The sequence below is a fragment of the Cyprinus carpio genome, chromosome B10 (genome assembly GCF_018340385.1).
Source record: "Cyprinus carpio isolate SPL01 chromosome B10, ASM1834038v1, whole genome shotgun sequence".
Classification (NCBI taxonomy): Eukaryota; Metazoa; Chordata; class Actinopteri; order Cypriniformes; family Cyprinidae; genus Cyprinus; species Cyprinus carpio.
The window spans coordinates 7,570,709-7,598,241 of NC_056606.1; the positions used below are offsets into that span (position 1 = coordinate 7,570,709).

The 27,533-nt window shown below is 36.3% G+C and overlaps 2 protein-coding genes and 1 pseudogene across 3 annotated transcripts in view; 2 read left to right on the top strand and 1 right to left on the bottom strand.

Annotated features, from left to right (window-relative positions):
- The window catches only part of LOC109071181 (solute carrier family 35 member E4-like), a 224,911-nt gene that overhangs the window by 63,535 nt on the left and 133,843 nt on the right, over positions 1–27,533 (top strand). The gene's annotated exons all lie outside the window — the stretch shown is intronic.
- The window catches only part of sftpba (surfactant protein Ba), a 226,829-nt gene that overhangs the window by 6,843 nt on the left and 192,453 nt on the right, over positions 1–27,533 (bottom strand). Inside the window, exon 3 of the mRNA XM_042732328.1 lies at positions 146–220. Within this exon, the coding sequence (XP_042588262.1) occupies positions 146–220 (75 nt within the window). The remainder of the gene's footprint in view (positions 1–145; positions 221–27,533) is intronic.
- Positions 9,428–14,921, top strand: LOC109052065 (annotated as a pseudogene).

The following is a 27,533-nucleotide window of genomic DNA, read 5'->3' on the forward strand; positions in this document are numbered from 1 at the left end:
TGCATTGTTAAAAATCCTGCACTCTCACCTCAATCTGCTTCTCCTTGATAAAGGTAAAACACTGTCATCATAGGATCATGGAATCATGCAATATTATTCACTATACCATTTGTGTGTGTGTGTGAGAGAGAGAGAGAGATTGTACCTGGAAGTCCCCATTGGAAAAGAGGTCCTTCAGAAGCTCAAAAATCTGAGTGCAGTCCTGACACATGTCACCTGTCTATAGAATAAGGTATATTATAGTTTCCATTGCTTTATGTGTAAGTTTTGTCTTATCAAAAGTTTAATCTTAGAGATGTAGAAATAAAGAGAAGTGAAACTTGTGGTACTGGTAAGTATACAGATGGTGTATTTCAGGTGTTGTCGGAAGGGATTTGAGGATATGAAAATTACAACTTCTAGTTTCTTTAACTATCTACTGCATCTGTCTATAAATAAGAATAATTCTGCATTTGCAATATGTGTAAATGACATTTTAGAATTATGATTTTGCTTAGCTAGGAGGTAATTTTTTTAAGAAACAACACTAAATGTTTGTTTAGTATGTGTGTTTGCTTGATTGGTTTGTTTGTTTGAATGCATGGCATTTATTTTTCATTAATAATAATCATGTTGTTGTCATCAGCAATCAGGTCATTCGTCATGCCAGTTGTATCAACAGATCGTGTTTTGACTGTTAAAAATAAAATCACATGAACTTACATGAAAGATGAAAACGAAAATGTTGGAAAAGAAATTACAGCATGACAATATAACTGAGAAATGTGTATAGATTTAAAAATGTAAACATATTTACGCTAATTTTAAGATATTTGTAGAAAAAATATCAAATGATTTGTAAATTGCCTGTTTGGGTTTCTTGACACACAACATCCATATTGATATTTCAGTATCAAACTATTATTCTACATTAAAAACACACACATATATTCACACAGAACATTTCATTTACCTGAGCCCAGAAGGGCAGTGAAAAAGAGAAACTCCAGTCTAAAGGCAGTCATGTCTTCAATCGCTGAAGGTTGCAGAACCAATGTAAAATTTTCTAGTTTGCTCCTGTATATAGCGACAGGAAGGTTCAGCTCAAAGAGGAACTACCCTTTATACATGACGCCCCAAAAGCACAAGACAGGCATGATAACACAGAGCCTTCACTGTGCAAATGAGAAAGCTGTAGGCCTACTGAACAAATAATGTTGCTTAATCACATTATTCGATGGATAAAGCCAAGTAAAGCCAATATTTGTCATGTTTCCAGATATGTAAGTCTTTTCAGGCATGCAACTCCAGTTAAAAAGCTTGTAGTCAGGTTAGAGATTCATTTAAACACGGTGGACAATAAAACTTTCAGACTTGCTCTGATTGAGGGACCAGTGTCATTAGACCTGGGTCCGCTCTTTTGCCCTGAGCATCTAACTAGCAACCACCCAAAAACAGCTTAGCAAATGCACAACAACATATTAAAAACTTTTTAAAATACCTTAGAATCTACCTAGCATTGCCTTGATATGTTATGGTGTTTTTATAATGTCATATCATCTTTTTATGATTGTTTTGGTAATTATAATATCATAGTAGAATGTATTTTGAAGAATGTTGGTAACCAAACAGTTGATTTTATTATGGAAAAAATACTATGGCGACCATCAACCGTTTGATTAAATTCTTCAAAATATCTTCTTTTGTGTTCAATAGAAGAAAGAAACACACAGGTTCGGAACAACTTGAGGGTGAGTATAGTGATGGCAGAATTTTTATTGTTTTTGGGCAAACTTTCCCTTTAAGTGTCACATGATCTTTTGGAAATCATTCTAATACGCAGATTTGATGCTCAAGAAACGTTTGTTATCATTTTGAAAAGTTATGCTGCTATACTTTCAAGATTATTTAATGAAGGGAAAATTCAAAAGAACAATATTGATTTGATTTATTTGTAACATTATAAATGTCTTTACTGTCACTTTAGATCAATTTACTGCATCCTTGCAGAAAACAAGTACTATTTTTTCCCTAAATGGATGGATGAATAGAATCTTACTGACCCTAAACTTTTGAATGCTGATTCTACATGTTAACATTGCATCTCTCTACTTCAAATGTACTAACCCTCAATGCCTCAGACTCCTGAAGGGAACTCATTTGACCAGCAGGGGGAATATCAGGCTCACTATATGCTCCAGTGTTTCTAAAGAAAAATGCAAGCTTGAAAGTTACTGCAAAACGCCACCTAGCGGATGCTCACATGATCTTAATGTCAGTCCTCACATTCACATACTGTACAGCAGGATGCACAAACATGCTCCTGGAGAGCCACTGTCCTGCCGTTTAGCTCCAACCCCAATGAAGCACCCCTGAACCAGCTAATTAAGGTCTTCAGACTCACTAGAAATTTCCAGGCATGTGTGTTGGAGCTGGTTGAAGTTGCAGGACGTTGGCCTTTCAGGAGCAGGATTGGACGCCTGTGATATACAGCAACCCCCTCTTGTATAGGAAACTTGGACAGCCACCAACGAATTAGTGTATAGATTAGTGTAATTTATTAGTGTATACAACCCCCAAAACATAGTCAAGACTATGAAAAAAATTCATGAGTTAATTCATTTTTTAGATTAAAATAAATAAAATGTGTTTTTTTTATTTTAATTAAATAATGATTATTAGTGTTAATTATAAATAATAAATAATGTGTGTTGTGTGTTTTTTTTTAATGCAACAACAAATAGGTTAACAAAAAAAATTAATAATGTAACAATATAAAATGTAATATTGTAACACCTTTTTTCTGTCTGTTTTCTCTAAACATGTTAAAAGCTGTATACTCTGCATGCTTCTCATTCTTTTTCACTCCAGATTTAACCTCACACCTTACCTTCATTTCTGCTTTCTCTTTCTTTTCTTCTATCTCTGACTTTAATTACCTGACTCCACACTTATTTCTGCTCTGTAAAAAGACAATCATACATGTTAATGATAAAATAATCACAATGTTAATTAATTTCATGAATGCAAGTAGAATTAGGAATGTGAGTAGGTTCAAGGTGTCTCACTTTATCACATTCAACCAAAGTAGGCCAGAAACATTTAAACACCTTACAAGAAAAACTTCAGTATTTTTTGCAGCTGTGACTGCAGCAACAAATAATACAAGTGCTGTAATGAAAATCTGTTAGTAATTCAAGTTAGTAATGAGATTCTTGAATCTAATGAAAATCTGAATGTCAAAGGCCTTACTTTTCATGATGAGGAAGTCCTCTTTTGTGGTGTGACCACAATCACCAGGGTCATATTGCATGAGCCAAAACTATAGTATAATTTAAATAAATAGTGTCCCATTAATTAATGCTGTTGTTATGCTCTAAATGTGTAAACGCATTAAACACAGTACAATCAAGCTTAAACAGCCCACTTTACTTTAAACTACCCTACGTTTTATCAAAAAATACCATATCAGTTTTCTTGCCTGAAATTTCACATTTAATTCAGTGTGTACTTGCTTTTTCTTTGTAATTGTTTTTAAAATGTAATAGTAATAGTTTCAATGTAGTTACACAGACAGATTTGTTGCCCACATATCAGATTGATGCATTATACTGTATCATGTTTATAACAGCACAAAACAGTAACAGTGGTTTCAACTGCACTGAGTAAGAATTCATGCAACTGCGCTTAGGTTACATGTCTTAAGAAACACATAGTTTCACAAATGGGACTTATATAAAATGCATTGTTTTTTTATGTTGTTGGCCAACTTTCACAGCTCTAACATCATTAAACATAGCAATATAAAACGTGGCTGAGATATTTTATCAGACTTCCTTGGATATTTCCTTATTGAACTTGGTGCACTTTTGTTCTCAAAGCAGTAAAATCCAAACTCCTATTTTAAGTATTCTACAAATACATTTACATATTTATGTGCTTAATTAAAATTCCCTGCCATTGTACTTTTAGTACACTGAACTGGTAAACATAAAGTCTGCTAAATTGGAACAAATAATTCTGTTTTGTAATGCACTTTATGTGGAAGATATACTGAAGTAAATTTGATTGTGCTAAACTGGAACTATTGCAAGTATACTTCAGGTACACTTTAAATATTTTGCATTTAAAGACATACAATTAAGAAATGTGCATTATGCAATAAAGAAATACTCCAAATCAAGTTGAATTACAATTTTATATCAGTGATATGTCAATATATATGTTAATGTTTTTGATGTATATGAAATATATGCATTTTAACTAAATTATTTCAGTGTTTTTTTTTCTAAGGCCTTTATAGATAAAGCATGTGGCACAGTACAGATTTAAGCTGCTAATTTACAAAAGGCTGTAAATGTTTATTTTGCCCTTTAATGAGTCAACTGTATTTACTCACATGAAACAGTAAGCTGAGTAAACTCACACTTTGACCGTGACACCACTAGCCTACATGAGAAGCTTTCTTCTAACATCTTTTATAGATGTTTTGCACAATAGACGGTTTATGGCTAAAGAAAGGTGAGAAAACATGCTGCACCTTTTGCATTACTCAGCTGTCTGTAATAATTAAGTGACCTGCAGTAAACATTTCCAGTCAACTAATCAGTTAGTTATTAATGGTTTATTGTTATAAAGAAATACAATTTTCACAGTTTTATTTTACTGTTTATGAGTTACTGTCACCTGAAGTGTTCAGTCCTGGAGACTGAATATAACACTTTAGTCTACTGACCAATGTAATCAGTCTCGATTTTTTTTCCTCTTTCAGAAAGTCAAAGAAATGCTTTTGTGGATTGTTTTTCTCTGCTATAAAGGCTTTCCAAATATGGATTCCAGATGTGTCTCGACATAACTGCTAAAAGAACAAATAATAAAAGGCTGCAGCTAAAGAGTATGTTTTCAGTTTTAAGCTGAAGGTTATTATTATTATTATTAATAATTTTATATTATTATTGAATTATTATTTAAAAACACTGTTAAAATATTTCAAAAAATTTAAACCAGTAACTAAATGAGATAAAAAGTGGATTCTTTGAACACACAAAACTGTCAAATGTTATTCATGTTGTACATGTAACACAGCTCTAAGTGGATGAAAATATCCTGCAAAGTTTTAAATCTGAAAGCACACTGTGTATAAATTTATAGGCCTATTGTATCTCAATTAAGAAGAGTCGACTATGAATCATTGAAACGAGTCGTTTTTAAAACGAATCCCAAGCCATTTCATGTTGACGTCAACATGAATCATTAGTATACTGCCCGCCCACTTGTCTGTCTTTTTGTGTTGGTCTAAATGAAAATGCAAATTCATTCTTTGCCACTAGGTTCCGCTTTAAGAGCGGTAAAAATAGCGCTGCGCTCACAAACACTTCTTTATCAGGCATTACAGGCTCATGATGATTAGCGTCACACAAAGGAGGGGTTTGGAAAAATGAATGGTTGAGTGAATCTTTTGGGAGTCGTTGAGCAAGTAAGGTAAAAATAAATGCATATTATAAGACAATGAAAGTATTTTTTTTTACCCTGCATGCATGTCAACCTGTTGTTGGGCACTCCCAAAACCAAAATATGAACCTTTGATTACCCATAATGTGGCACTTTAATGCATGAGAGTGACACACTCATCTCTGACAGATAACCGAATACTTCCTGCTTGTGACATGCAAACAAGCATTTTCTGTAAAGCTTCTTTGAAACAATATGTATTGTTAAAAGCACTATACAAATAAACTTGAATTGATTGATTTGAATAAAACTTCAATTGAAAAAATACAATTAAATGAATAAAAATGAAAAAAAGTGAATCTAATCTAATTGAGATTATAAATGTAGCTTTGAAATTTTAGCAGCAATCTGTGACAGTACTGCATGAAATTTATTTATTTGACAAATCATCTGCACAATTTGACACATCACTGCTAGACTGTATATCTAAAAGATATCCATAAGCCATATATTTGAAAGATTTGGAAGAAAGTTTGTTGCTTCAGTTAAATGAAGATAATCATTTAAATTTATATGTGACCACTAATCTGATCACATATCTAGATTATTTTTAAAATTTAACCGGATCTATTCCTGGTCTTACATGAAACCAAGACCGTGATTTTCTTGGTAAGATATGTCAACATCCAACATTTCAACATGAAGGTTGTTGGGTAATATGAGGTGTTCCTCCTTCCTTGCGCTTCCCAGCGCTGAGACTGTGGTCTCTTCAATTCTAAAACCCAGAAGTTCAAGGTGAAAATCCTGAATTGTTTATCTTTAAGGTGTACAATGGTTTGTTTCTTGACTTTTCATAGAAATCCAGTCTGTACTTTGTTGTTATAAAGTTTCTCAATCCTATTGTGATGGTATTTCCTGCATTAGGTCACTAACAGTTCATGTTTGTATTTTAATGCTATTTTCAACTATTAACTTTTAAATAATAATCTGTTAAGCATTAAAAAAGCAGCAATGTTGGTTAATGTTTTTAATGAAAGCCTGGTAAAATTTGCTTTGTCCTTCACTCATCTTACCTCACTTTCCCCTGTTACCAAATATAGAAAGATCACAGAAAGAGAAGTGCTTGAGACAGCAAACCATATAACCACAAACACCCACATAATGCCAGAATAGCCTTATTTGTGAGAAGAGAGCATTCTGACAAACAGTGGCATTTCCCTATAGTGACTTTATCATGTCATACAAGGATGAAATGAAACAAAAACATATGGGAATATACTGGATACTGATAATGCAATATATTAAATAATACATTTCCATATTTGGTAAACTAGTGCTTATTTTTCAGTATATTGCAATATAAGCATGGACCATGTGTGGCGATCGAGCTTTTGCATTAATGGGGCCAAGACTGTGGAATGAGCAGCCGCTACATATTACGTCTGCTAAATCTCTGTCAGTGTTTAAGAATCTGCTAAAAGCTCATTTTGTGGTGGCAGCATCTGACAGTTAAACTTTATAGTGTGTGGTATATGTGATTGTTTGATTTGTCAATATGCTTTCCATGCAAAACACTGTGGTTAACCCAGGTTTTTTTTTTTTTTTTTTTGTAGTAGTAGTAGTAGTAGTGCTATGTAGTAAATAAACAAACCAAAATCTGTTATTAGGTTTGGACCCGAACATAGAATATTTCATTAAAAAAAATCCTCGTGTCATTCACTCATCCTCGTGTTGTTCCAAATCTTTTTTTACAGCTGTGGTCATCATTTACTCACGTCATGGCAAAGAGCAGCTTGCACATTTTGCATAAAATAACTCCAGTGCTGTTCCACGAAAGTAAGTCATACTGCGTGAGAAAATGCTGACAGAATTTCAGTCATAAGTGTTCAGTTATGTTCATCTTAGTTCTGTAATGTGATATACAACATATGTCATCATTAGTGAACAAATTTCTATTAGTAAAATATGATCCTCAAGCTTCTTGTTCATATACTTCATATACCTTAAGTGATAAAAAAGCTCTTGTACATCATAACACCTAAGAGCCTCAGATTAGAGCGATTACATGACAGTTTGAAGTTCATCTGATAGTAACATTAAAACTCAGATTAGAGCGATTACATGACAATTTGAAATTCTTGAGGTTTGCCTTCGCTTAGCCAAGAAAATAAAGACACTTCCTCTAAATATTTTCAACATATCTTTATGGGAAACTTAATTTTAACATATATACACACATATACACATGTACACACACACACACACACACACACACACACACACACACATGTATATATATGTATATATTATCTGCAGGTTTTTCATTTTTGGTGGTAAAAATGCAATTAAACCCACTTGAAACTTGATATGACCTGAATCATGAAAAAGTATTATGGAAGTAGAATTTTAAAAAACATAAACGAAAAGATAAAAGAAAAACACCCAGACTTTGTGCCCAATAAAAAGCACTGGACTAAAAAACAAACACCCTGATAACACAGACAATACTATACAGTTGATAATAATCATAATTTGATAGATGAAGACTATAAGGTACATTAAATATCTTGTTACTAGTAGAGCCCTTGTGTGTATGCAAGCATGTTTTCCATGCAATGCTCTGCAATCAGGGAAACAATTAGAAATGTTAGGTAAAAAATGTTAGCTTGAATGCACTGTAAGTCGCTTTGGATAAAAACATCTGCTAAATGCATAACTGTAACTGTAAATTGTTTGCAACAGCATTCATCAATTCATCGTGCTTTGATGCCATAAACTCTGATGGGTACAGTGCTGATAAAAACAACAACAACAACAACAACGAAAAACCTACAGTCCTGATGCTGATAAATAGAGTTGGAAGAGGAAATGTTTCCATGAGCGTTTACTGGAATCTTAGTCAGAGATTATAGGTCACTAGGCTGTTAAACTTTTTCATCTATTGTTTGGCTGTCTCGCAGGAGACATTTATTAATTTCCGATATGTCAGAAAAATAGAAGAAACCATAACAGTAATTTACATTACCAACCAAAAGTTTACAAAAGTTACCCATGCAACTAAATTCGTTACTCATGATCTTAAAAACTTTTCTCTAAAAGTCTCACTTAAATGTTTTTTGATTGGTTTGTGGAAAATATAGATTTTTTTTTTTTTTTTTGATTTTGGGTTTTTTAATACAACATTTTATTTAATTTTGTTTTATTGTTTGAGAGAATGTTCAGAGCTGAAGTCTGAGAGCATTTTATTTTAAAATATGGAAAATAGTTGTAATAAAGAATGAGTCAGTGTGTCCACACTTTTTACACAGGCCACTTTTGATTTCAAACATTTTATCTCATGGTGAATTATATGAACTTGAATATTACATATATTATTTTTATAAACCATTTCTACATTTTTTATATCTTGCATTGTCAGCTATTATACCAACATCATAATGCATTCGTTTTTTTTTTGTTTTTTTATTTAATTTCAAATGTTTATTTCATATATAATATAAATTATTCAGCTTATAAAATATACTGCAGTATATATGCAGTGCTATAAAGTATTAACCAGTTCACCAAATAGTAAAATAATTCTGTCATTATTTACATATCGTTCCAAACCTGTATTTCTTTCTTCTGCTGATCACAAAAGAAGATATTTTGAAGAACATTGGGAACCAAACAACATGGGTACCTATTGTCTTCACTTGTAAACACTGAGCCATTTCACTGTAAATATCTTTTTTTATGTTCCATGGAAGAAAGAAAAACATACAGTTTTGGAATGACATTAGAGTAAATATATGATGACGGAACTATTGTCCTTGCATTCCTGTAATGTAGAGTAATGAAGAGTAAATCAGTGTCAGATTGTCACCTCAAATAAATCAATAAAACAAACACCACATATGGTAAATGCACTTGTGAAAAGGAAGAAGGAAGTAAATCTGTTGCCCCGCCTGTGACTCCACCAGTGATGCTTAACAGAGGGAGGATGAGGATGGTTTAAAAGCACGGCCCACTCCATCCACTCAGTACAACACACTCAGAGCCTTGAGTCCAGAACCAGAGAGACAGAGACCTGTTACTCAGGTGAGAAATGCAATGTCTGAATCTTCTTTTTAAATTATGTGTTTTTCCTCTAAATTTAATTCTGTTTAATTGCACTTATTGTTAAACTCTGTGAATCTAAATGCAAATGCAAAGAATGCATTTAGAGTTATTAATTCTTACATTTATTTGACAATTCTCACTCAAAGTATTTTTTAATCAAATTTTCTCAGATCATTTTAGAATAAATTATATTATTCTATTCTATTATTTTTCCTGTGCCCCTTAAAATGTTGAAATGCATAAAACAGTGAAATTAGTCATGAACATAATGTCTTTTTTGTGCTCATTCTCTCATGCGTTTCAGAGATGAATCTTCACACTTTTGTTTTTGTGGTGGGATGCTATTTTGCCCTTTCATTGGGTGGTAAGTTTACCAATAATCATGCAATCAAAAATTAAACTGCTGATCAAAAGCTATAAAACATGGAAAAAAAATTTCTGGTCCAAGAAATTTGTGCTTTCAATAATTTAAGCTGTTCATCAGGTGTAACATCCATCTTGATCCAATTTCATGATTACATATCACTTATTACATCAGAGCTTTGCTGCTTTTTGTTAATCAAGAAAAGGCATAAATATCTTAGACTGGAAGAATTTCATTAATTTATCCTTCACAGGTGGGTGGGTGGGGTGGTGGGGGGGATTACAGGCTTCACTAAATTAGTCATTATTAGATGTACTTAGATTATTAGATTATTAGATATATGATTTTCCTTTTTTTTAGCAGAAGAAGAAAGTCCTGGGAGACGTTTCATTCTAGATTCGATTGAGGAAGCAAAGAAAATCGTGGATGCGGCTTACAAGTATTCTCGTGATGAGTGAGTAACCTTTATAAGAATGTTGCTCAATATTCCTGTTCTGTCAGCCCAGTTATTGATCTACTTATTTTTATAAATCTCCTAACTTCCAGGAGTTTAGCAAGGGTGCGCAGAGATGTCATCAAGCCTTCCGACAAGCTACGTCTACTGAAACAGCCAGCTAGAAAGACTCGAGAGGCCGTGAGAGCTGCAGACTACATGGTGCAGACACTCAGGCTGATCAGTGAGAAAGCCCATCATGTACACAAGAGGTCCATCAATGCTACAGGTATGAAGACTGCATGTTGAAAATCTTGCCAGACTCAGATCAAATCTATCACTGTCTGATGTTTTATGCTCAAGACTGTCAATATGTGTTTTCTCCTAGACCTGCTGACTCCAGATGAGCTGAACACCATTGAACGTCTGACAGGCTGTACAGCTCAAACCCGGCCCCCATCTTGTAGGACAACACCCCTCATAAACAAATATAGAACTATCACCAGTGTCTGCAACAACCGGTCAGTCTTTCCTTTCTAATTCATGGCAGTCTTTTTTCAAAGACTTTTTTGTTTGCTGAGTTAAACATCTTACTTTACAATTCCCAGGAGGAACCCACTCCTTGGTGCATCCAATACTGCTTTTACCCGCTGGTTGCCTGCTCAGTATGAAGATGGCATCTCCCAGCCCAAAGGGTGGGATCCCAACAAATTGCACAATGATGCAGCGTTGCCCCTGGTATGATGGAGATGATTATGAATAGTTTACTTGACAATCAGTGAGGCCACCAATAAATTTACAATGTCTGAATTCTGTCTTCCTCATTGATTCCAGGTCAGATTGGTTTCAAATCGTATTCTAAGCACTGCTGATGCTGACATAGAGAGTGATCGTGAGTTTACCTTCATGCTCACCATCTTTGGGCAATGGGTTGACCATGATCTGACTTTAACGCCCTTCTCACCAAGCATCAGATCCTTCAGCAATGGCCTCAACTGCGATGAGAGTTGTGAGCGCTCTGAACCCTGCTTCCCAATTCCGGTCAGTCATGGATTGTCCTTCTGTCAATGATTATCCTGATCTTATTCTTGTATAATAGCAGTCTTTCATGGTATTTAATGTCTGAACACAGGCCCCTCCAGGAGATCCACGCCTGAGGCCTGACACCTGTCTCCCTGTCTTCCGTTCATCACCCGCCTGTGGTTCTGGGAACACTGCCTATATGTTTGGTGAGAACCCCAAAGTTCGGGAACAAATCAATGCTCTAACAGCGTTCCTAGATGCTGGACAAGTTTATGGGTCTGAGGATGGGCTAGCTAAGGAACTTCGAGACCTGACCAATGATGGTGGTCTTCTACGTGTCAATGATCAGTTCCTTGACAATGGACGAGAGCTTTTGCCTTTTACCGGTGTAGAAAGCAACATGTGTGCCACGCGCAGGAAAACCCTCAATGACACCACCCTTACAGAGGTGCCTTGCTTCATTTGCAGGTCAGTAAACTTGTGCCTTCATAATGCAATTATCAGGCATATTCCTAGTCTAGAACATGGGTCTCCAACCCTTCTCCTGGAGAGCCACCGTTCAGCTCCAATCCCAATCAAACCCACCTGAACCAGCTAATCAACCAGGGTTGGAACTGAAGTCTGCTGGATGGTACTCTTCAGGAGCAGGGTTGGAGATCCCTGATCTAAAATGTATGGTATATGCCTATTATTTCCACAACTCCTTGTGGCAAATGCTAATGAATCCTCAATTTGTGTAGGGGATGTTCGTGTTGATGAAAACACGGCACTCACCTCAATACACACACTTTTTGTGAGGGAGCACAATAGATTGGCTCGTGCCCTCCATGTGCTCAACCCTACCTGGAGTAGTGAAACCCTCTATCAAGAGGCAAGAAAAATTGTGGGTGCCTACAACCAGGTAAAAACTCCTAATGGAAACTGCATCAAATGTAAGCAGTAACTTGGAGTACAACATATATATGTATGAGCAACTTCTCCTTTCTTTTTTAGATCTTGGTGTTTAAGGAATACTTGCCACATATTGTGGGCCCTGATGCTTACAATAGACACCTCGGACTATATCCAGGTTATGATGAGAATGTGGACCCAACCATTGCAAATGTCTTTGCCACTGCAGCTTTCCGTTTTGCCCACCTGGCCATCCAACCCATGATATTTCGTCTTAATGAAAATTACCAGAACCATCCTCAATTTCCAAGCGTGCCCCTTTACGAGGCCTTCTTTTCTCCTTGGAGGGTGATCTTTGAGGGTGAGTTTGTGATGCTTTCTTCAGAATAACTAAAGAGTCTTGCATCTGCTACAATTGTTCTCTTTCAATCTTATTTTACTTCTGCTTTTCATCTTGCTTAGGTGGTATCGATCCTCTGCTTCGTGGACTGATGCCCAGCAAAACTGAGCACACAGGACCACATGTTGGTGGATGCTCTTAGAGAGAGGCTGTTTGCCTTCACATCACACATTGCTTTGGACTTGGCTGCCCTCAACATGCAGAGAAGCCGTGACCACGCTATACCAGGTAAATATTCTGGAATCTGGATTCTAGATTCTGGACTTTCAGAACTCTTTAAACCAGGGGTGTCCAATCCTGCTCCTGGAGGGCCACTGTCATGTAGAGTTTAGCTCCAACCCCAATTAAACACACCTGATCTAGCCAATCAAGGTCTTGCTGGGCATACTAGAAACATCCATGCAGGTGTGTTAAGGCAAGCTGGAGCTAAACTCTGGTCCTCCAGCACCGAGTTTGGAAACCCATGCTTTAAACCCAACCATGTGAAGCCAACCCAACTTAATGCTGCATTTTCACTCTGTTTGTTTTTGGAAGAAGACTTACTTCCATAAGTATACTCAATCTGTTGTTTTTTCTTATAAGGCTATAATTCATGGCGTCGATTCTGTGGACTGTCCGCCCCTCAGAATGAGCAAGAATTAGCTGTGGTGATGAACAACACTGAATTGGCTCGCAGGTTGCTTGAGCTTTATGGCACCCCTGAGAACATTGACATTTGGTTGGGAGGTGTTGCTGAGCCTTTTGCTCCTGGTGCTCGTGTCGGTCCCCTTTTTGCCTGCCTCATCTCTACACAGTTCCAGCACATCCGCCAGGGGGATAGGTAAATATCTCTGTGTATTTAGTCTAATCCTTCTCCTGGAGGGCCACTATCCTGCAGAGTTCAGCTCCAACCCCACTACCCTAATTAACCACACCTAAACTAGCTAATCAAGACTTCAGGAAACTTCCAGGCAGGTGTGTTGGGGCAGGTTGGAAATAAACTCTGCAGGAAGCCGGTCCAGGAGCAGGACAGAACACCTCTGATTTAATCTGAGACTATGTGTTTGAGAGGTATTAATGTCAAGTGTCACGGTGTGTACAGGTTATGGTTTGAGAACCAAGGAGTGTTCACCACCAAACAAAAAGCATCTCTGGCCTCTGTGTCGCTAGCCCGCATCATCTGTGACAACACTGGAATCCTTAGAGTTCCGTATGATCCTTTCCGCTTCACCAGTCCTTCTAGTTTTGTTAACTGTGGGGTTATCCCGGCCTTTGACCTCACCCCTTGGACTGAAACTGGTAAGGTGCCAGAGTAAAAGAGCTCTTAAATGCATATGTGCTATATAATCATACATAAATCTTCCTCTGGCTGCAAATCTCTGCTTAAGCTTCTTACTAGCTTTATATGTCCTTGGACAGTTCTTAACTTTTGTAGTATAAGCACATATCATGTACTTAGGAAAAATTACAATCTGTCCTCATGGTCACCACAATTTGGATCACCTGTAATTCAGTGTTTGACCTTTCAGGTGACAGTGGCATCCACATTTCAGACATTGGAAATGAGGTTAGAAAAGTGTTTGTTTTCTCCTAAATGCAAGCAAAAAGTGATTTTGTTTTGCACATGACCTATAATTGAATTTAAAATGGCATTCAGTTCACTGCAAAATCTCTAAACTCAATACAGCTTGAATATCTTCTTTGATCTGCTTTGCTGTACTCTGTTTTGGTGCGGTGACATATACTGTATTAATGAATTTATATGTCATAAATATCATGCAGTGTTTCATGACAGCATTCAAACTGCACCAAATCTTTGTAAGCTGTTTAGACCTTCCCTCAGGCTTTTGCTTGCTTCAAGTGGTTTTCATGGGTTTGGGGCATATTTTACATTTAAAACTGTCATTGCAAACAGTTAGGCCTACAGTTTAATTATAAAACACCTATTCATTACCCCTCAGATAGAGATTCCTTCCAAGGGCCTCCCGGATCCAGAGGACCTCCAGGGGAACCTGGTAAGCCAGTCATACATCAAACATGCCCTCTAATTATTACTTATATCACTTAATATATTAATATATTACTTAATATCACTTAAAGATCATTTATCATGTATTCTAATTTTACATTTTCTCAGGTCCACGAGGTGTAGCTGGCCCCCCCGGACCTCCAGGACCTCCCATAAATACCACAGGACAACAATCTGCCTTCTTTGCTTCTGTTGGTACCATCCTTCCTATCACTGCTAAGGTTGTTGTGTTTAATCAGGTCCTTTACAATGGACAGAACCATTACAACCAAACATCAGGACAGTTCGTCTGCCAGATACCCGGTGTATATGAATTCCAGTTCTCATGCCTAGGAACTCGGACATTGGGTACTGTTACCTTAAAGAAAAATGATGCTGTACAGTTAACTGCTGAAACAATCAACCTTAATACACGATCATTAGTGCAAGGGAGCGTGGTTCTGAACCTGCAGAGAGGAGACTGTGTGTGGATAGAGGTTTCTCGGGGTGCTAATGGTATAGGCAGATCCAGCTATTTCTCTGGTCATATTCTTTTCCCTGTTTGAGACTATTGCTTATGATGCATTCTTTTTTTTCCCCTTTAATATAGCTGTTTTTTTAATTTTTTTATTATGAATGCAGTTGCGTACCAGTGCACACATATAATATGATAGCTAAAAAAAACTATAAAATGCAAACTGTAAATTTGCTATTTTTCTATTGTCTTTCAGAAAATGTATTCTTACTGTATCTTTTAATTAGTTGTCCTTTTCTGTTCTTGGTAGTGTTTTGTTTTATTATTAAGATGACTGACTGTTAACTATGCAAAATTAAGAGTGCAGTTATACTTAGTCTTTGAATTGTGCATTGTTTAAAGCACAAAGCAATGCTCATGCAATGACTTATTTATTTTCTCATGTACTGTATGTTGATATTTGTTGGTTTTGTTGTTAGATTGCAACAAAAATATTCTGTAGTCCATGGTGTGACAGTCATATTTGTGTATGCTTTTAGCAAAGTGAAATAAACAACAAAAAAAATTAATTTTCTTTATGTTTAATTAATTGTTTGTTTGAGTCGGTGGTCTTGTTGTAAAAATTATTGAGGGGGAAAAAATTAACTTTTTTTTTTTTTTTTTTTTTGTGGGGGGTTGTCTCGTAGCTAATTTTACACAATGATTACACAATTTGTCTAAAAAGGTTTTTATTTAATGGAAAAAATTAATAAAAATGACGACTATGATGAATGGGAGAAGAGCACTTCGCAACACTTCGACTTCGGCACAGTAATATCATCACTCCTGAAAACTCCCACTCTCAGGAGTGATGATATTACTGTGCTGAGTTCGAAGTGGTGCGAAGTGCTCTTCCGCCATACATTATAGTCATCATTTTTATCTGCTTAGGAAATCGCCACTGTTTATTTTGTGTCACCATACTTACTCGTGTAACTACTCACGTAACCGTCTTTAAATAGGGAAAACATGGATGGTTTATTTTGGTACTTTTTTTTTTATCCCTGTTTGGATCCTAAGGAATGAATGGTGCTAAGCTAAACACTAGCATAGTGGCGCCACATGCTACAGTGATTGAGTGCACGCACTGAGACGGGAGAGGTACGTATCAACTCGTCGCTGTTTGAGGGAAGAACATAGTGGAATATGGAAAAACGGTGGCGTTTTCCTTTAACAAACGATCAGAATCAGAATCAGAATTAGCTTTATTCGCCAGGTGTGCACAAACACACAAGGAATTGTTGTGTTTTTTTTTAAGGTTCTCCTGGTACATACATACATACACACATGCATACACATCTGACATGAGAACAGAATAAAAATAAAATTAGTAAGACTTGGCAATAAATAATGTGTATGAATCTGGAACAGTAGATTGATTTATGTACAGATTTGTACAATTTTATATAGAACTGTATAAATAAAGAGATATGCATATGTCTTTACATAATACTTGAGAAAGGCAATCATTTAAGATGTAGAATGATTTAAGGAAATGAATTACAGAACACGGGTAATGATTCATATGTTAGCTGTTTAAGCTGGGGGAATGATGAGATGGCATGGGGAAAAAAAAACTTTTTATGCCTAGATGTTCTAGGGTGCAGAGATCTGTAGTGTCTGCCTGAGGGGAGAAGTGCAAACAGGTTGTGTCCGAGACTCGTCGCCGTCCTGAATGAGGCCAATGACTGTAGTGTCATCTGCAAACTTCAGGAGCTGGACAGAGGGGTCTTTAGATGTGCAGTCGTTGGTGTAGAGGGGAGAAGCAGTGGAGAGAGAGGACGCAGCCCTGAGGAGCTCCAGTGCTGATGGTGCGGGTGTTGGATGTGAGTTTTCCCAGCCTCACTAGCAGCTGCCTGTCTGTCAGGAAGATGGTGATCCACTGACAGATGGAGGTGGGTACAGAGAGCTGTGTGAGTTTTTATTCTGAAGGGTGTCTGGGATGATGGTGTTGAAAGCGGAGCTGAAGTCCACAAACGAGATCCTTGGATAAGTCCCTGGTTTGACCAGATGTTGGAGAATGTAGTGCAATCCCATATTGACTGCATCATCCACAAACCTGTTTGCTCAGTAAGCAAACTGCAGGGGGTCCAGCAAGGGTCCAGTAATGTCCTTCAAGTAGCCCAGCACCAGTCTCTCGAATGACTTCATGACCACAGACGTTAAAGCAATGGGTCTGTAGTCATTAAGTCCTGTGATTTTTGTTTTTTTAGGTACAGGAATGATGGAGCGTTGAAGCAGGAGGGGACTTCATACAGCTCCACGGATCTGTTGAAGATCAATGTGAAGATGGATGATAGCTGGACAGTACAGGCTTTGAGGCAGGCTGGAGAGACACCGTCTGGGCCTTTGGCTTTCCTTATCTTCTGCTTCCTGAAGACTTTGCATACATCCTCTTCACGGATCTTGAGTACAGGCTGAGAAACAGTAAGGGGGAGGGAGGGGGAGGGTGTGGATGGCTGTGTTGTGAGATGGTCAGAGCGGGTGTGGGGTGTCAGACCAAGCTTTTGCTTTTCAAACCTGCAGTAAAACTCGTTCAGGTCTTCAGCCAGGTGTTGATTGGCCTCAGTGCTGGGAGATGGGGTCTTGTAACTGGTGATGGCTTTCAGGCCATTCCACACTGATGTAGAGTCATTACTTGAAAGCTGTTGTTTTAGCTTTTCAGAGTAGTTTAACTTTGCCACTCTTATCTCCCCATTCAGTGTGTATTTGGCCTGTTTGTAAAAGTCTTTGTCCCCCACTCCTGTAGGCATCCTCTTTGGCCTGGCGAAGCTGTTTGACCTTTGCACTGAACCAAGGTTTTGTCGTTTTTAAAAGTTAAATAAGTCCTGGTGGGAACAGACATGTCCTCACAGAAACTGATGTAGGATGTCACGGTGTCAGTAAGCTCATCCAGATCAATAGCTGCAGACTCAAAAACACTCAAGTCAGCAAGTTCAAAGTAGGCCTGTAAATCTTGCTCTGCTTCAGCAGTCTGTCTCTTTACAGTTTTTACTACAGGCTTAGCAGATTTGAGTTTCTGCCTGTGGGCTGGTAGAAGGAACTAAACAGTGATCAGAGAGTCCCAGTGCTGCTCGGGGACAGAGTGGTATGCATCCTTTAAAACAGTGTAGCAGGTGGTCCAGTATATTGCTGTCTCTGGTGGGGCATGTGATGTTCTGTCTATATTTAGGCAGTTCACGGTGGGTGAGATTAGCATTATTAAAATCCACTGAATAAATTATGAAAAACTCCCACGGTGAATAAAAAGGCTAGCAGAATCAGTGTAGATTGGTAGCTCTGTGGTTCATTACTGGCGTTCTCGTGGGGCGCGCACCGTCTTTTAGTGCGTGTTCGAAACCCGCGCCAACACACACTTACTTTATTTTTATTTTTTGTTTTTGTTTATCCTACTTACTTCAGCTGCTACAGGCGATCATGCCAATAACTTGTAATCTTTACAAGAATATCAAAATCATGCAATGAGCAAGTCGTAGACAGCTTAATATCACGTCAGTTTGTGCTTTCAGAATCAGCGAATCTGCTGCGGTCGTTCCATCACATCTGGAGCGGAGACCTGAACCAGGAAGTTGGTCACCAGATAACACGGTAACTAGTTAAACCGTAACACCGGCACGGTGCCAGAGAACTTTAAAGGGATACTCCAAACCCAAAATGATGAAAAATTTTGTCATTAATCACTTAACCCCCATGTCGTTCCAAACCCTTAAAAGCTTTGTTCGTCTTCAGAACATAATTTAAGATATTTTGGATAAAAAACTGGTAATTTAAGATATTTTGGATAAAAAACTGGGGAATAAGTAACCACTGTCAAGGTCCAGGAAAGTATAAAAAGCATCATTCAGAATACTCCATCTGCCATCAGTGATTCAACTGTAATGTTAGGAAGTTACTTTTTAACATGATGAAAAACAAAAACTTATTCAACATTTACCTCTTCTCATCGCTTCAATACGCGTCCGTGCTTACCGTATGCTTACCGTGCTACTCTGCATTCTGGTACTGCGGGACTATCTCCATTTGAGTTATTCTGTTGTAGGAAAAATTCTGTTGTAGGAAAATATATATATATTATACATACATATATATGTATAGCTGGATGTATTTTCAGCCATCTTATTGCACTGTGGGCTGAAACAGAGGAGGAAACTCTTTGCACAAACTCTCCAGCAGGACAGTGTATGATGCTCTGTAAAGTACAAAAATGACAAAATACTGGAAGTCAAGGTTTTTTCCAATTAAATACGAGATGTTTAGGACGCCAACTCTGTGTATGTTTTGAATAGCATACTAACATACTCTTCCCGCCGTACAGTATGCAAACATGAAATATTCAGATGAACCTAATTACAGCATCTGTTTTGACTCATCATTTGATCAAACTAACAAATGAAAATATTTTAAACAAAATTGCATTAATGGAAAATAGTTAAATTATTTAGAAGATGATTTGTGTGACAACGAAAGATGTAGCATACTTTGAATCATTATATATACGCTTTTAAGTTAATAATTAAATGAAATCCTTGGTGTGAAAAAGTACACTTTACATACTTTTAAAAATAGTAATTATTATGGAAATAATATCCTTTTAAAATAATATACTTAAGTGCAGTGTATTGAAATTACATTTTTAAAAGTAACCTTCCCAGCCTGTTTATATGTCATTGCATAACTTACTTCTATGCTATTGTAAATATGGTTTCAAATGTACATGCTGAAAGTAACTGACAAGCACGGTAAACAAAATAAAATATACTTTACTTTGCTACAAACCTTGTATGTCATTGTCAGTGTATTATAAATTTATTTGTAATTTCACATTCGCTTATTGATTAAGTTGCAATTTTTATATTTTGTTATATATATATTTTTACTTTAAATGTAATATAAAAAAACTAAAACATTCAAATAAGTGTACTTCAAAATATGACAAAAGACTGTTAAAATAGTTATTTAAAATGTACTTTAAAGTAAACATTTATAATCTTAATACCAAAAAGTGGTAATAAGAAACATGCAAAAACCGTGCACTAAGTTTTTTTAAAAGTGTACATATTTATTTGATTTTTTCAATGTGTGTTAAGGATTTTATAAAAAAAACTGTTAATAGTTAAGGTGCAGTGCATTCGATACAACTAAGTCCGACTTGTTTTTCTGAACTCAGCCTGTATGTATTGTGATTTTCACCTGAGTACTCTCTCTCTGGGAAACAGATACTCCTCAGGGTGCTCACAATGTATGTGCAAAACAGAGCACTGCAGGGGACGTCGCCATCTGTGGTTAGAGAGCAGAGAAACCTAGTTCAGCTGTGCAGAACATGCAAAACAATAACCTTCAAAATACACTTTGCTGCAAATGTTTACCTTCATAGTTGGCATTTGGTAGAGTTTTTTGACATTGGTGATTAAGCAAACAGATTCTCTTAATCCTGTCAATGTCACGTTCCTCCACACAATATCCAAGAAATGTACAGATGTCACGCGGGTTCTGAAGTGACAGGTTGAAAGGATTTGCAGTAAAATATAAACAGCAGTGGTCTCAACCAAATACAAATCGAAAGTAATACATGTCTATATAAATCAAATGCCATGTTTTTATCTAACGATATATACTGTACCATCATGCTGGTAATGAAGGTGATGGCCAAAAGAAGCATCTTTTTTCCACCTCAGTGTGGCAGAGTTTAAGTGATTTTGGGCAGGCAACTCATCACACAGTTTGCTCAAGAGAGGCAGTGCTAATTTGGCCTTAAAAACAGATGTATGATTGCATTGAAATCACATAACAAAATTGATTTAAATTGGCTCCACAAATGATTGGACGATGTGCTGTTGTGTAGGAATGCTATTCCATATAAGTTAGTACAAAAAGCAATTTTTCATGCAAAAACATTTCCATTAAAAAAACCCATAAAACTAATAATTTATACAGATACTAGCTGTGTTTAACATAACCGGTTTTATGTGGAAGCCCATTCTCATCATGAAAATGCGTATAAAAATAGTACGCCAAAATAAAACAAGGAAAATTGTGGTATTGATATGCAAAAATGTACTTTGGTGTGCATATGATAGGCACGCATTTGGCATATAATTTGTCAGTTTTTTTTCCGTGCATATATGATATGCAGTTTTCGCAGTGAAGTGCATTTTGATACAAAATTTGTTGCCGTTGCAATATAATATGCAGGTTTTCATGTACATATTTTACACATCTACACATAACCCCCTAATCTACCCATTGCGTATCAAATGCACGCCAATAAGGCACTACAATGCAAGTGAATGATTTCAGTTCATTAAATGGTGAAAAAAATAACTTTATTCTTATAAAATTCAGGCATATACAGTAAAAAAGTTAGGTTCCTCTGAGATTGGATTTGAAAAAAAATGTCTATGTATGTTGTTTCTGTCTGGTTATAGATGTCCAATTTTACAACTTCAGGCCATGACAACACAAACGACCGTAAAGATGATGAGAACAACTTAGAGGTGTAAGAAGAACAGAAGTTTTTTTTTTTGTTTTTTTTTTTTACAAAAATTATATTTAACATTTTATATTTAAACTGCTTTTAAACACTTCCATTCACTTTATAATTGTAAGTTCCTTTACATAACTTGTGTTGTGTAGTGTTGTCCAAGAGTTTTAAAACAATTTTCCTTTAAGAAGATAAAGCATTATGTTAGTCATTGTACATGCATCTTCACTGTAGGTTATGGTAGATGTGTTAGTATAGAGGTCTGTAAGGACTCATAGCCTGTGGAGGGTGTAAAGTGGAATTGGTGAGGAAACAACACCAAATTCATCAGGTTCATGAGTGTGAGAACTTCAAAAAAGTGACCCCATGAAAGATTCGAAACAATACACTTCTGCTTTTCAACACAACTTTTTCCTTACATCTTTGAAATCTTCTTTGAGACATGATAAAAATCATGCAATCAAAGTTGGAATCATGTTTCCACTCTGTCTTCCTCAAAAGTGTGTTTCAATTATGTAAATTTTTAAAGGTGACTGAGGCTATCTACGAATTTGTTGTACAGTTTATGGATGCTAATTTCTACCGCAAAAATTTGAGGGGGCGCTGAGGATTCACTATGAGCCCCCCAAATTGGTTGTACGCTTGATCCTGGCTGTGTATTACCTCCAACCCTAATTAAAGAGCCCCATGAACAAGCTAATTAATGTCTCCACGACATCCCTAGAAATTTACAGGCATGTTTGTTGGAGCTGGTTGAGACGGCCTGCAGCAACGATTGGAATTTCAGGACGGCCAGGATGGGACGCCTGTGATATTACAGCATCCTCCCGATCTATGGTATAGATGCAAACTTGGACAAGTCACCACCAACTACTAGAGTGTATATCGTATGGTCAAAGATCTTGTCAGGTATTCGAGGGGTCCACAGTAAAATATCTCTTTTAGTAAATAAACAAAGATTAGGAGTATGATGAATTATTGTAAATGTGGGGCACTTTTTTGGTGTAAACTTGTAATGTTAGTTTTATAAATCATTTAGTTTACTTTTGTACAGTTGAACTGCCGTGTTAACTGTCATTTGTGTCATTATTACGACACACTTGTTTTCCTAAGTAATGTTGTTCGGATCCTTATTGCTTTGACACAATCTTGTTTGGGTTGTAAAGCGCTATAATACCTAAAGGTACTGGACTTGACTTGTTTGTAAATTAACTACAGCAATAGTTATTTCGTTTGAATTGAGGTTCATAATGTTTTTTGGAATGTATATACCAATACACATAAAAATATTGAGATAGCAACAAAACTCAATAAGAGAAACTATATCAAATGTAATATTGTAACACATTTTTTTCTGTCTGATTTCTCTAAAAATGTTTACAAGCTGGGGGGGGTTGATTACTCTGCATGCTTCTCATTATTTTTTAACTCCATGATTTAACCTAACGCCTCACCCTTCATTTATGCTGTCCTTCATTCCTTTATTCTAATCTTCTGACTTTAATTACCTTGCATGCCCTTAATTTGCTGCTTTCTAAAAAAGAGACATCCTCGATGTAAAAGGCTAAAATAATCAGAATGTGAATTATTGTCAGAATGCGAGTAGGAATTAGGATATAGGTTCAAGGTGAATTAGGTTGCAGGTGTCTCACTTTATCACATTCACCAAAGTAGGCCAGAAAAATCTAAACACGTTACAAGAAAAAACTGACTTTGCAACCTAACGCAGCAAAAAATAATACAAGTGCTGTAATGAACATCTGTTAGTAATTCAAGTAGTAATGAGATTCTGAATCGTGAATCTAATGAAAATCTGAACGTCAAAGGCCTTACTTTCATGGATGAGGAAGTCCTCTTTTGTGCTGACGACTCACAATTCACCAGGTTCATATTGCATATGAGGCCTAAATTATAGTATTAATTTTAATGAAATTAGGGTCCCATTAAGTAAGGCGATCGTTGTTATGCTATAAATGTGTAAAGCATTATTAACACAGTCCAATCAAGCTTAAAACAGCCAACTTTACTTTAAATTACCTACGTTTTATCACAAAATACCCTATCAGTTTTCTTCCCAAATTTCCTTTTTATTCAAAGGTTAAGAAATATGGCTAAAGCTAAACCAGTGGGTTGCCCTGTGGGGGGACTATGTCCCGGTCAGAGACATTAAAGCTGCGTTTCAAGGTCTTGAGCTTTTAATTTTCTCACCACAACAAATTCCATCAATGTCGAGCACATCAGTGAGACAATATTACACTTGGTGTTCTTATCATTGTTGTGGTTTGGTTCATTTTAAACATTGTTCAAACACACAACACAGACTTGAGAAAGCATCGAGTCCATTTGCTTTACTACTCTGTTGCCAGGACTTATTTCTACCAAAATCACTATCACCGCCAGCCCGCTGGAAATGGGACGCAGCTCGTAGGTCTTAGGTTGCTAGGGTGCACACTGAAGCACATTCAAGCATGGCATGATCACCCAGAACATTTCAAAATAAAAGTTCATTCGATGCGGGCCTTTTACAGTTTGTACTTGCTTTTTTGTTTATAATGTTTTTAAAATGTAATAGAGGCTAATAGTTTAAAGGTGTTACACAGCCAGACTTGTTGCCCAATATCAGGATTGATGCACTGCTACTGTAGCATGTTTATAACAGCACAAAACAGTAACGTAGTTTCCACTGCAGCTGAGTCAAGAAATCTGCAACTTGCGGTTAGGTACAGTCTTAAGAAACACATAGTCTGAACTAAGGGACTTATATAAAATGCATTGTTTTTGTATGTTGTTGGCCAAACTTTCCACAAGCTCTAACATCATTAAACATAGCAATATAAACATGCGCTGAGATATTTTATCAGAACTTTCCTTGGTCAGGGGGTCCTTCTTTGAAACACGTGCCAACCTTTTTTGCTTCTCCACGCAGTAACAATCCATACATCCTATTTTAAGTATTCTACCACGATACATTACTATTACAGATTTATGATGCCTTCAAATTAAACAAGTCTCCAAACTGCAACCCATTCGTACTTTCTAGGTATACGAAACTGCCGTTAAACAAAAGTCTGCTAAATTGCGAAATCATAAATACATTCTGTATTTAATGCACTTTTATGGTGGAAGATATAGACTGTGAGAAGTAAAAGTTTTATTGTGCTTAAAGATTGGAACTATTGTGCAAGTATACTTCAAGGTTCACACTTTAAACTATTTTTGCTTTAAAGACCTACAAGTAAAGAAAATGTGCATTATGCTAATAAAGAATACTCTAATTGTCAAAGCCGTTTGACATCTATAATTTTATATCACGGGATGTGTCGCGATAGATAACGCTTACATGTTTTTTTGATGTATATGAAATATATGTATCTTTTTAAATAAATTATTCATTTCAGCTTTTTTTTTTTTATACTAAGGCCTTTATAGAATATAAGGCCTGTGGCACAAGTACAGACTGCTACAGCTGCTGAATTTTACAAAGGCTGTAAATGTTTGTCCTTTGCCCCCTGTTATGATTTCAACTCGTATTTTACTCACAGGAACCGGTAAGACTTTGAAGTAAAATCAACCTTGACCGTGTGCACCACGATGCCTACATGAGAAGCTTTCTTCTAACAATCCTTTATAGATGTTTTTGCACAATATGACGTTTATGGCTAAAGAAAGAGTGAGGAGAAAACATCCTGGCACATTTCGCATTACTCAGCTGTCTGTAATTGTAACGTGGAGTCAGCGTTCGGTCCAATGCAGTAGTTTATTATAGAGTGGCAATGCCAGTAACTTTTTTTTTCCACGCTGACAAACGTGACAGAATATTAAGTGACCCTGCAGTAAACATTTCAAGTCAACTATCAGTTGTTATTAATGTTTATTGTTATAAATCAATAAAATTTTCACAGTTTTATATTACTGTTTATTGCTTACTGTAACACTGATAGTGTTCAGTTCCTGGAGACTGAATACTAAACACTTTATGTCTACTGACCAATTTGTACTCAAGCTCTCCAGTTTTTTTTTCCCTCTTTTCAGAAAGGTAAAGAACTGCTTTTTGTGGATTGTTTTTCTCTGCTATAAGGCTTTCGCCAAATGTGGATTCCAGATGTGTTCTAACATATCTGTAAACTCTAAAGACCAATATAACAGGCTGCAGCTAAAGAGGATGTTTTCAGTTTTAAGATGAACGGGTATTATTAATTCTTTATTAATAAGATATATATTATTATTTACATTATTATTTAAGAACCTTGTAAAATCTTTCAAATATTTTAAAACAGTAACTAACATGAGATATAAAATGGGACTTCTCTTGGATGAACTACACACAACCTGTCAAAATGTTATTCATGTTGTGCTACATGTATCACAGACTCTAAGCTGGATGTAATAAACTTCCTCCCAGCGTTTTCAGTTTTGAAAGTTGCACTGTGTATAAAGTTATAGGTCGATTGTAGCGCAATTAGAAGAGTCGACTATGATGCTCATTGAAACGAGTCGTTTTTAAAACAAATCCCAAGACATTTTCATGTTGATGTCAACATGAATCATTAGTATACTGCCCGCCCACTTGTCCTGTCGTCTTTGCCTGTCGCATTGTCCTGAATGGAAAATGCTAATTCATTGTTTGCCTCACTAGCGTTTTCCCGCTTTTGAAGAGTTTGTAAAATAAGCGGTAGCACTGGTAACGCTGTACACCACTCTTTCTTTATCATGCTCACAAGCTTCATGTCGAGCAGATCGTCACACATCAAACAGTGTTTGATCATGATGATTAGCTTCAGTGAATCTTGTTTGGGAGTCGCTTGAAACAATTGCAGGTAAAAGCATACAAGCATATTATAATACAATTAGCAAGTATTTTTGTTTTATACCCCTGCATGCAGTTCACTCTGTTGTTGACACTCCCAAAACCAATAAATATGACACCTTTCCTTACCCATAATGTGTCCACTTTAATGTGTCATGAGTATACACACTCATCTCTGACAGATAACTCGATACTTCCTTGCCTGGGACACTGCAAACAAGCATTTTCTGTAAAGCTTTCTTGAAACAATATGTATTGTTAAAGGCACTATACAAATAAACTTGAATTGATTGATTTGAATAAAACTTCATTGAAAAAAATAGACATTAAATGAATAAAATGTAAAAAAAGAGCATGCTAATCTAAATGTGATTATAAATGTAGCTTTGAAATTTTTAGCACATCTGTGACAGTACTGCATGAAATTTATTTATTTGACTAATCATCTGCACATTTGACACATCACTGCTAGACTGTATATCTAAAAGATATCCATAAGCCATATATTTGAAAGATTTGGAAGAAAGTTTGTTGCTTCAGTTAAATGAAGATAATCATTTAAATTTATAAGTGACCACTAATCTGATCACATATCTAGATTATTTTTAAAACTTAACCGAATCTATCCTGGTCTTACATCAAACCAAGACCGGAGTTTCCTTGTAAGATATGTCAACATCCAACATTTCAACATGAAGGTTGTTTTCTGGGTATATGAGGTGTTCCTCCTCCTTGTGCTTCCCCAGCGCTAAGACTGTGGTCTCTTCAATTCTAAAACCCAGAAGTTCAAGGTGAAAATCCTGAATTGTTTGTCTTAAAGGTGTACAATGGTTTGTTTCTTGACTTTTCATAGAAATCCAGTCTGTACTTTTGTTGTTATAAAGTTTCTCAATCCTATCCTGTGATGATATTTCCTGCAAGGTCACTAACAGTTTCCTGTTTGGATTTTATGTAATATTTCAACTATTAACCTTTAAATAATACTTCTGGAAAAACACATTAAAACAAGGCAGCAATGTTGTAATTTTTTAATGAAAGCCTGGGAAAATTTGCATTTGACACCATCCACTCATCTTACCTCACTTTTCCCTTGTTAACAAAT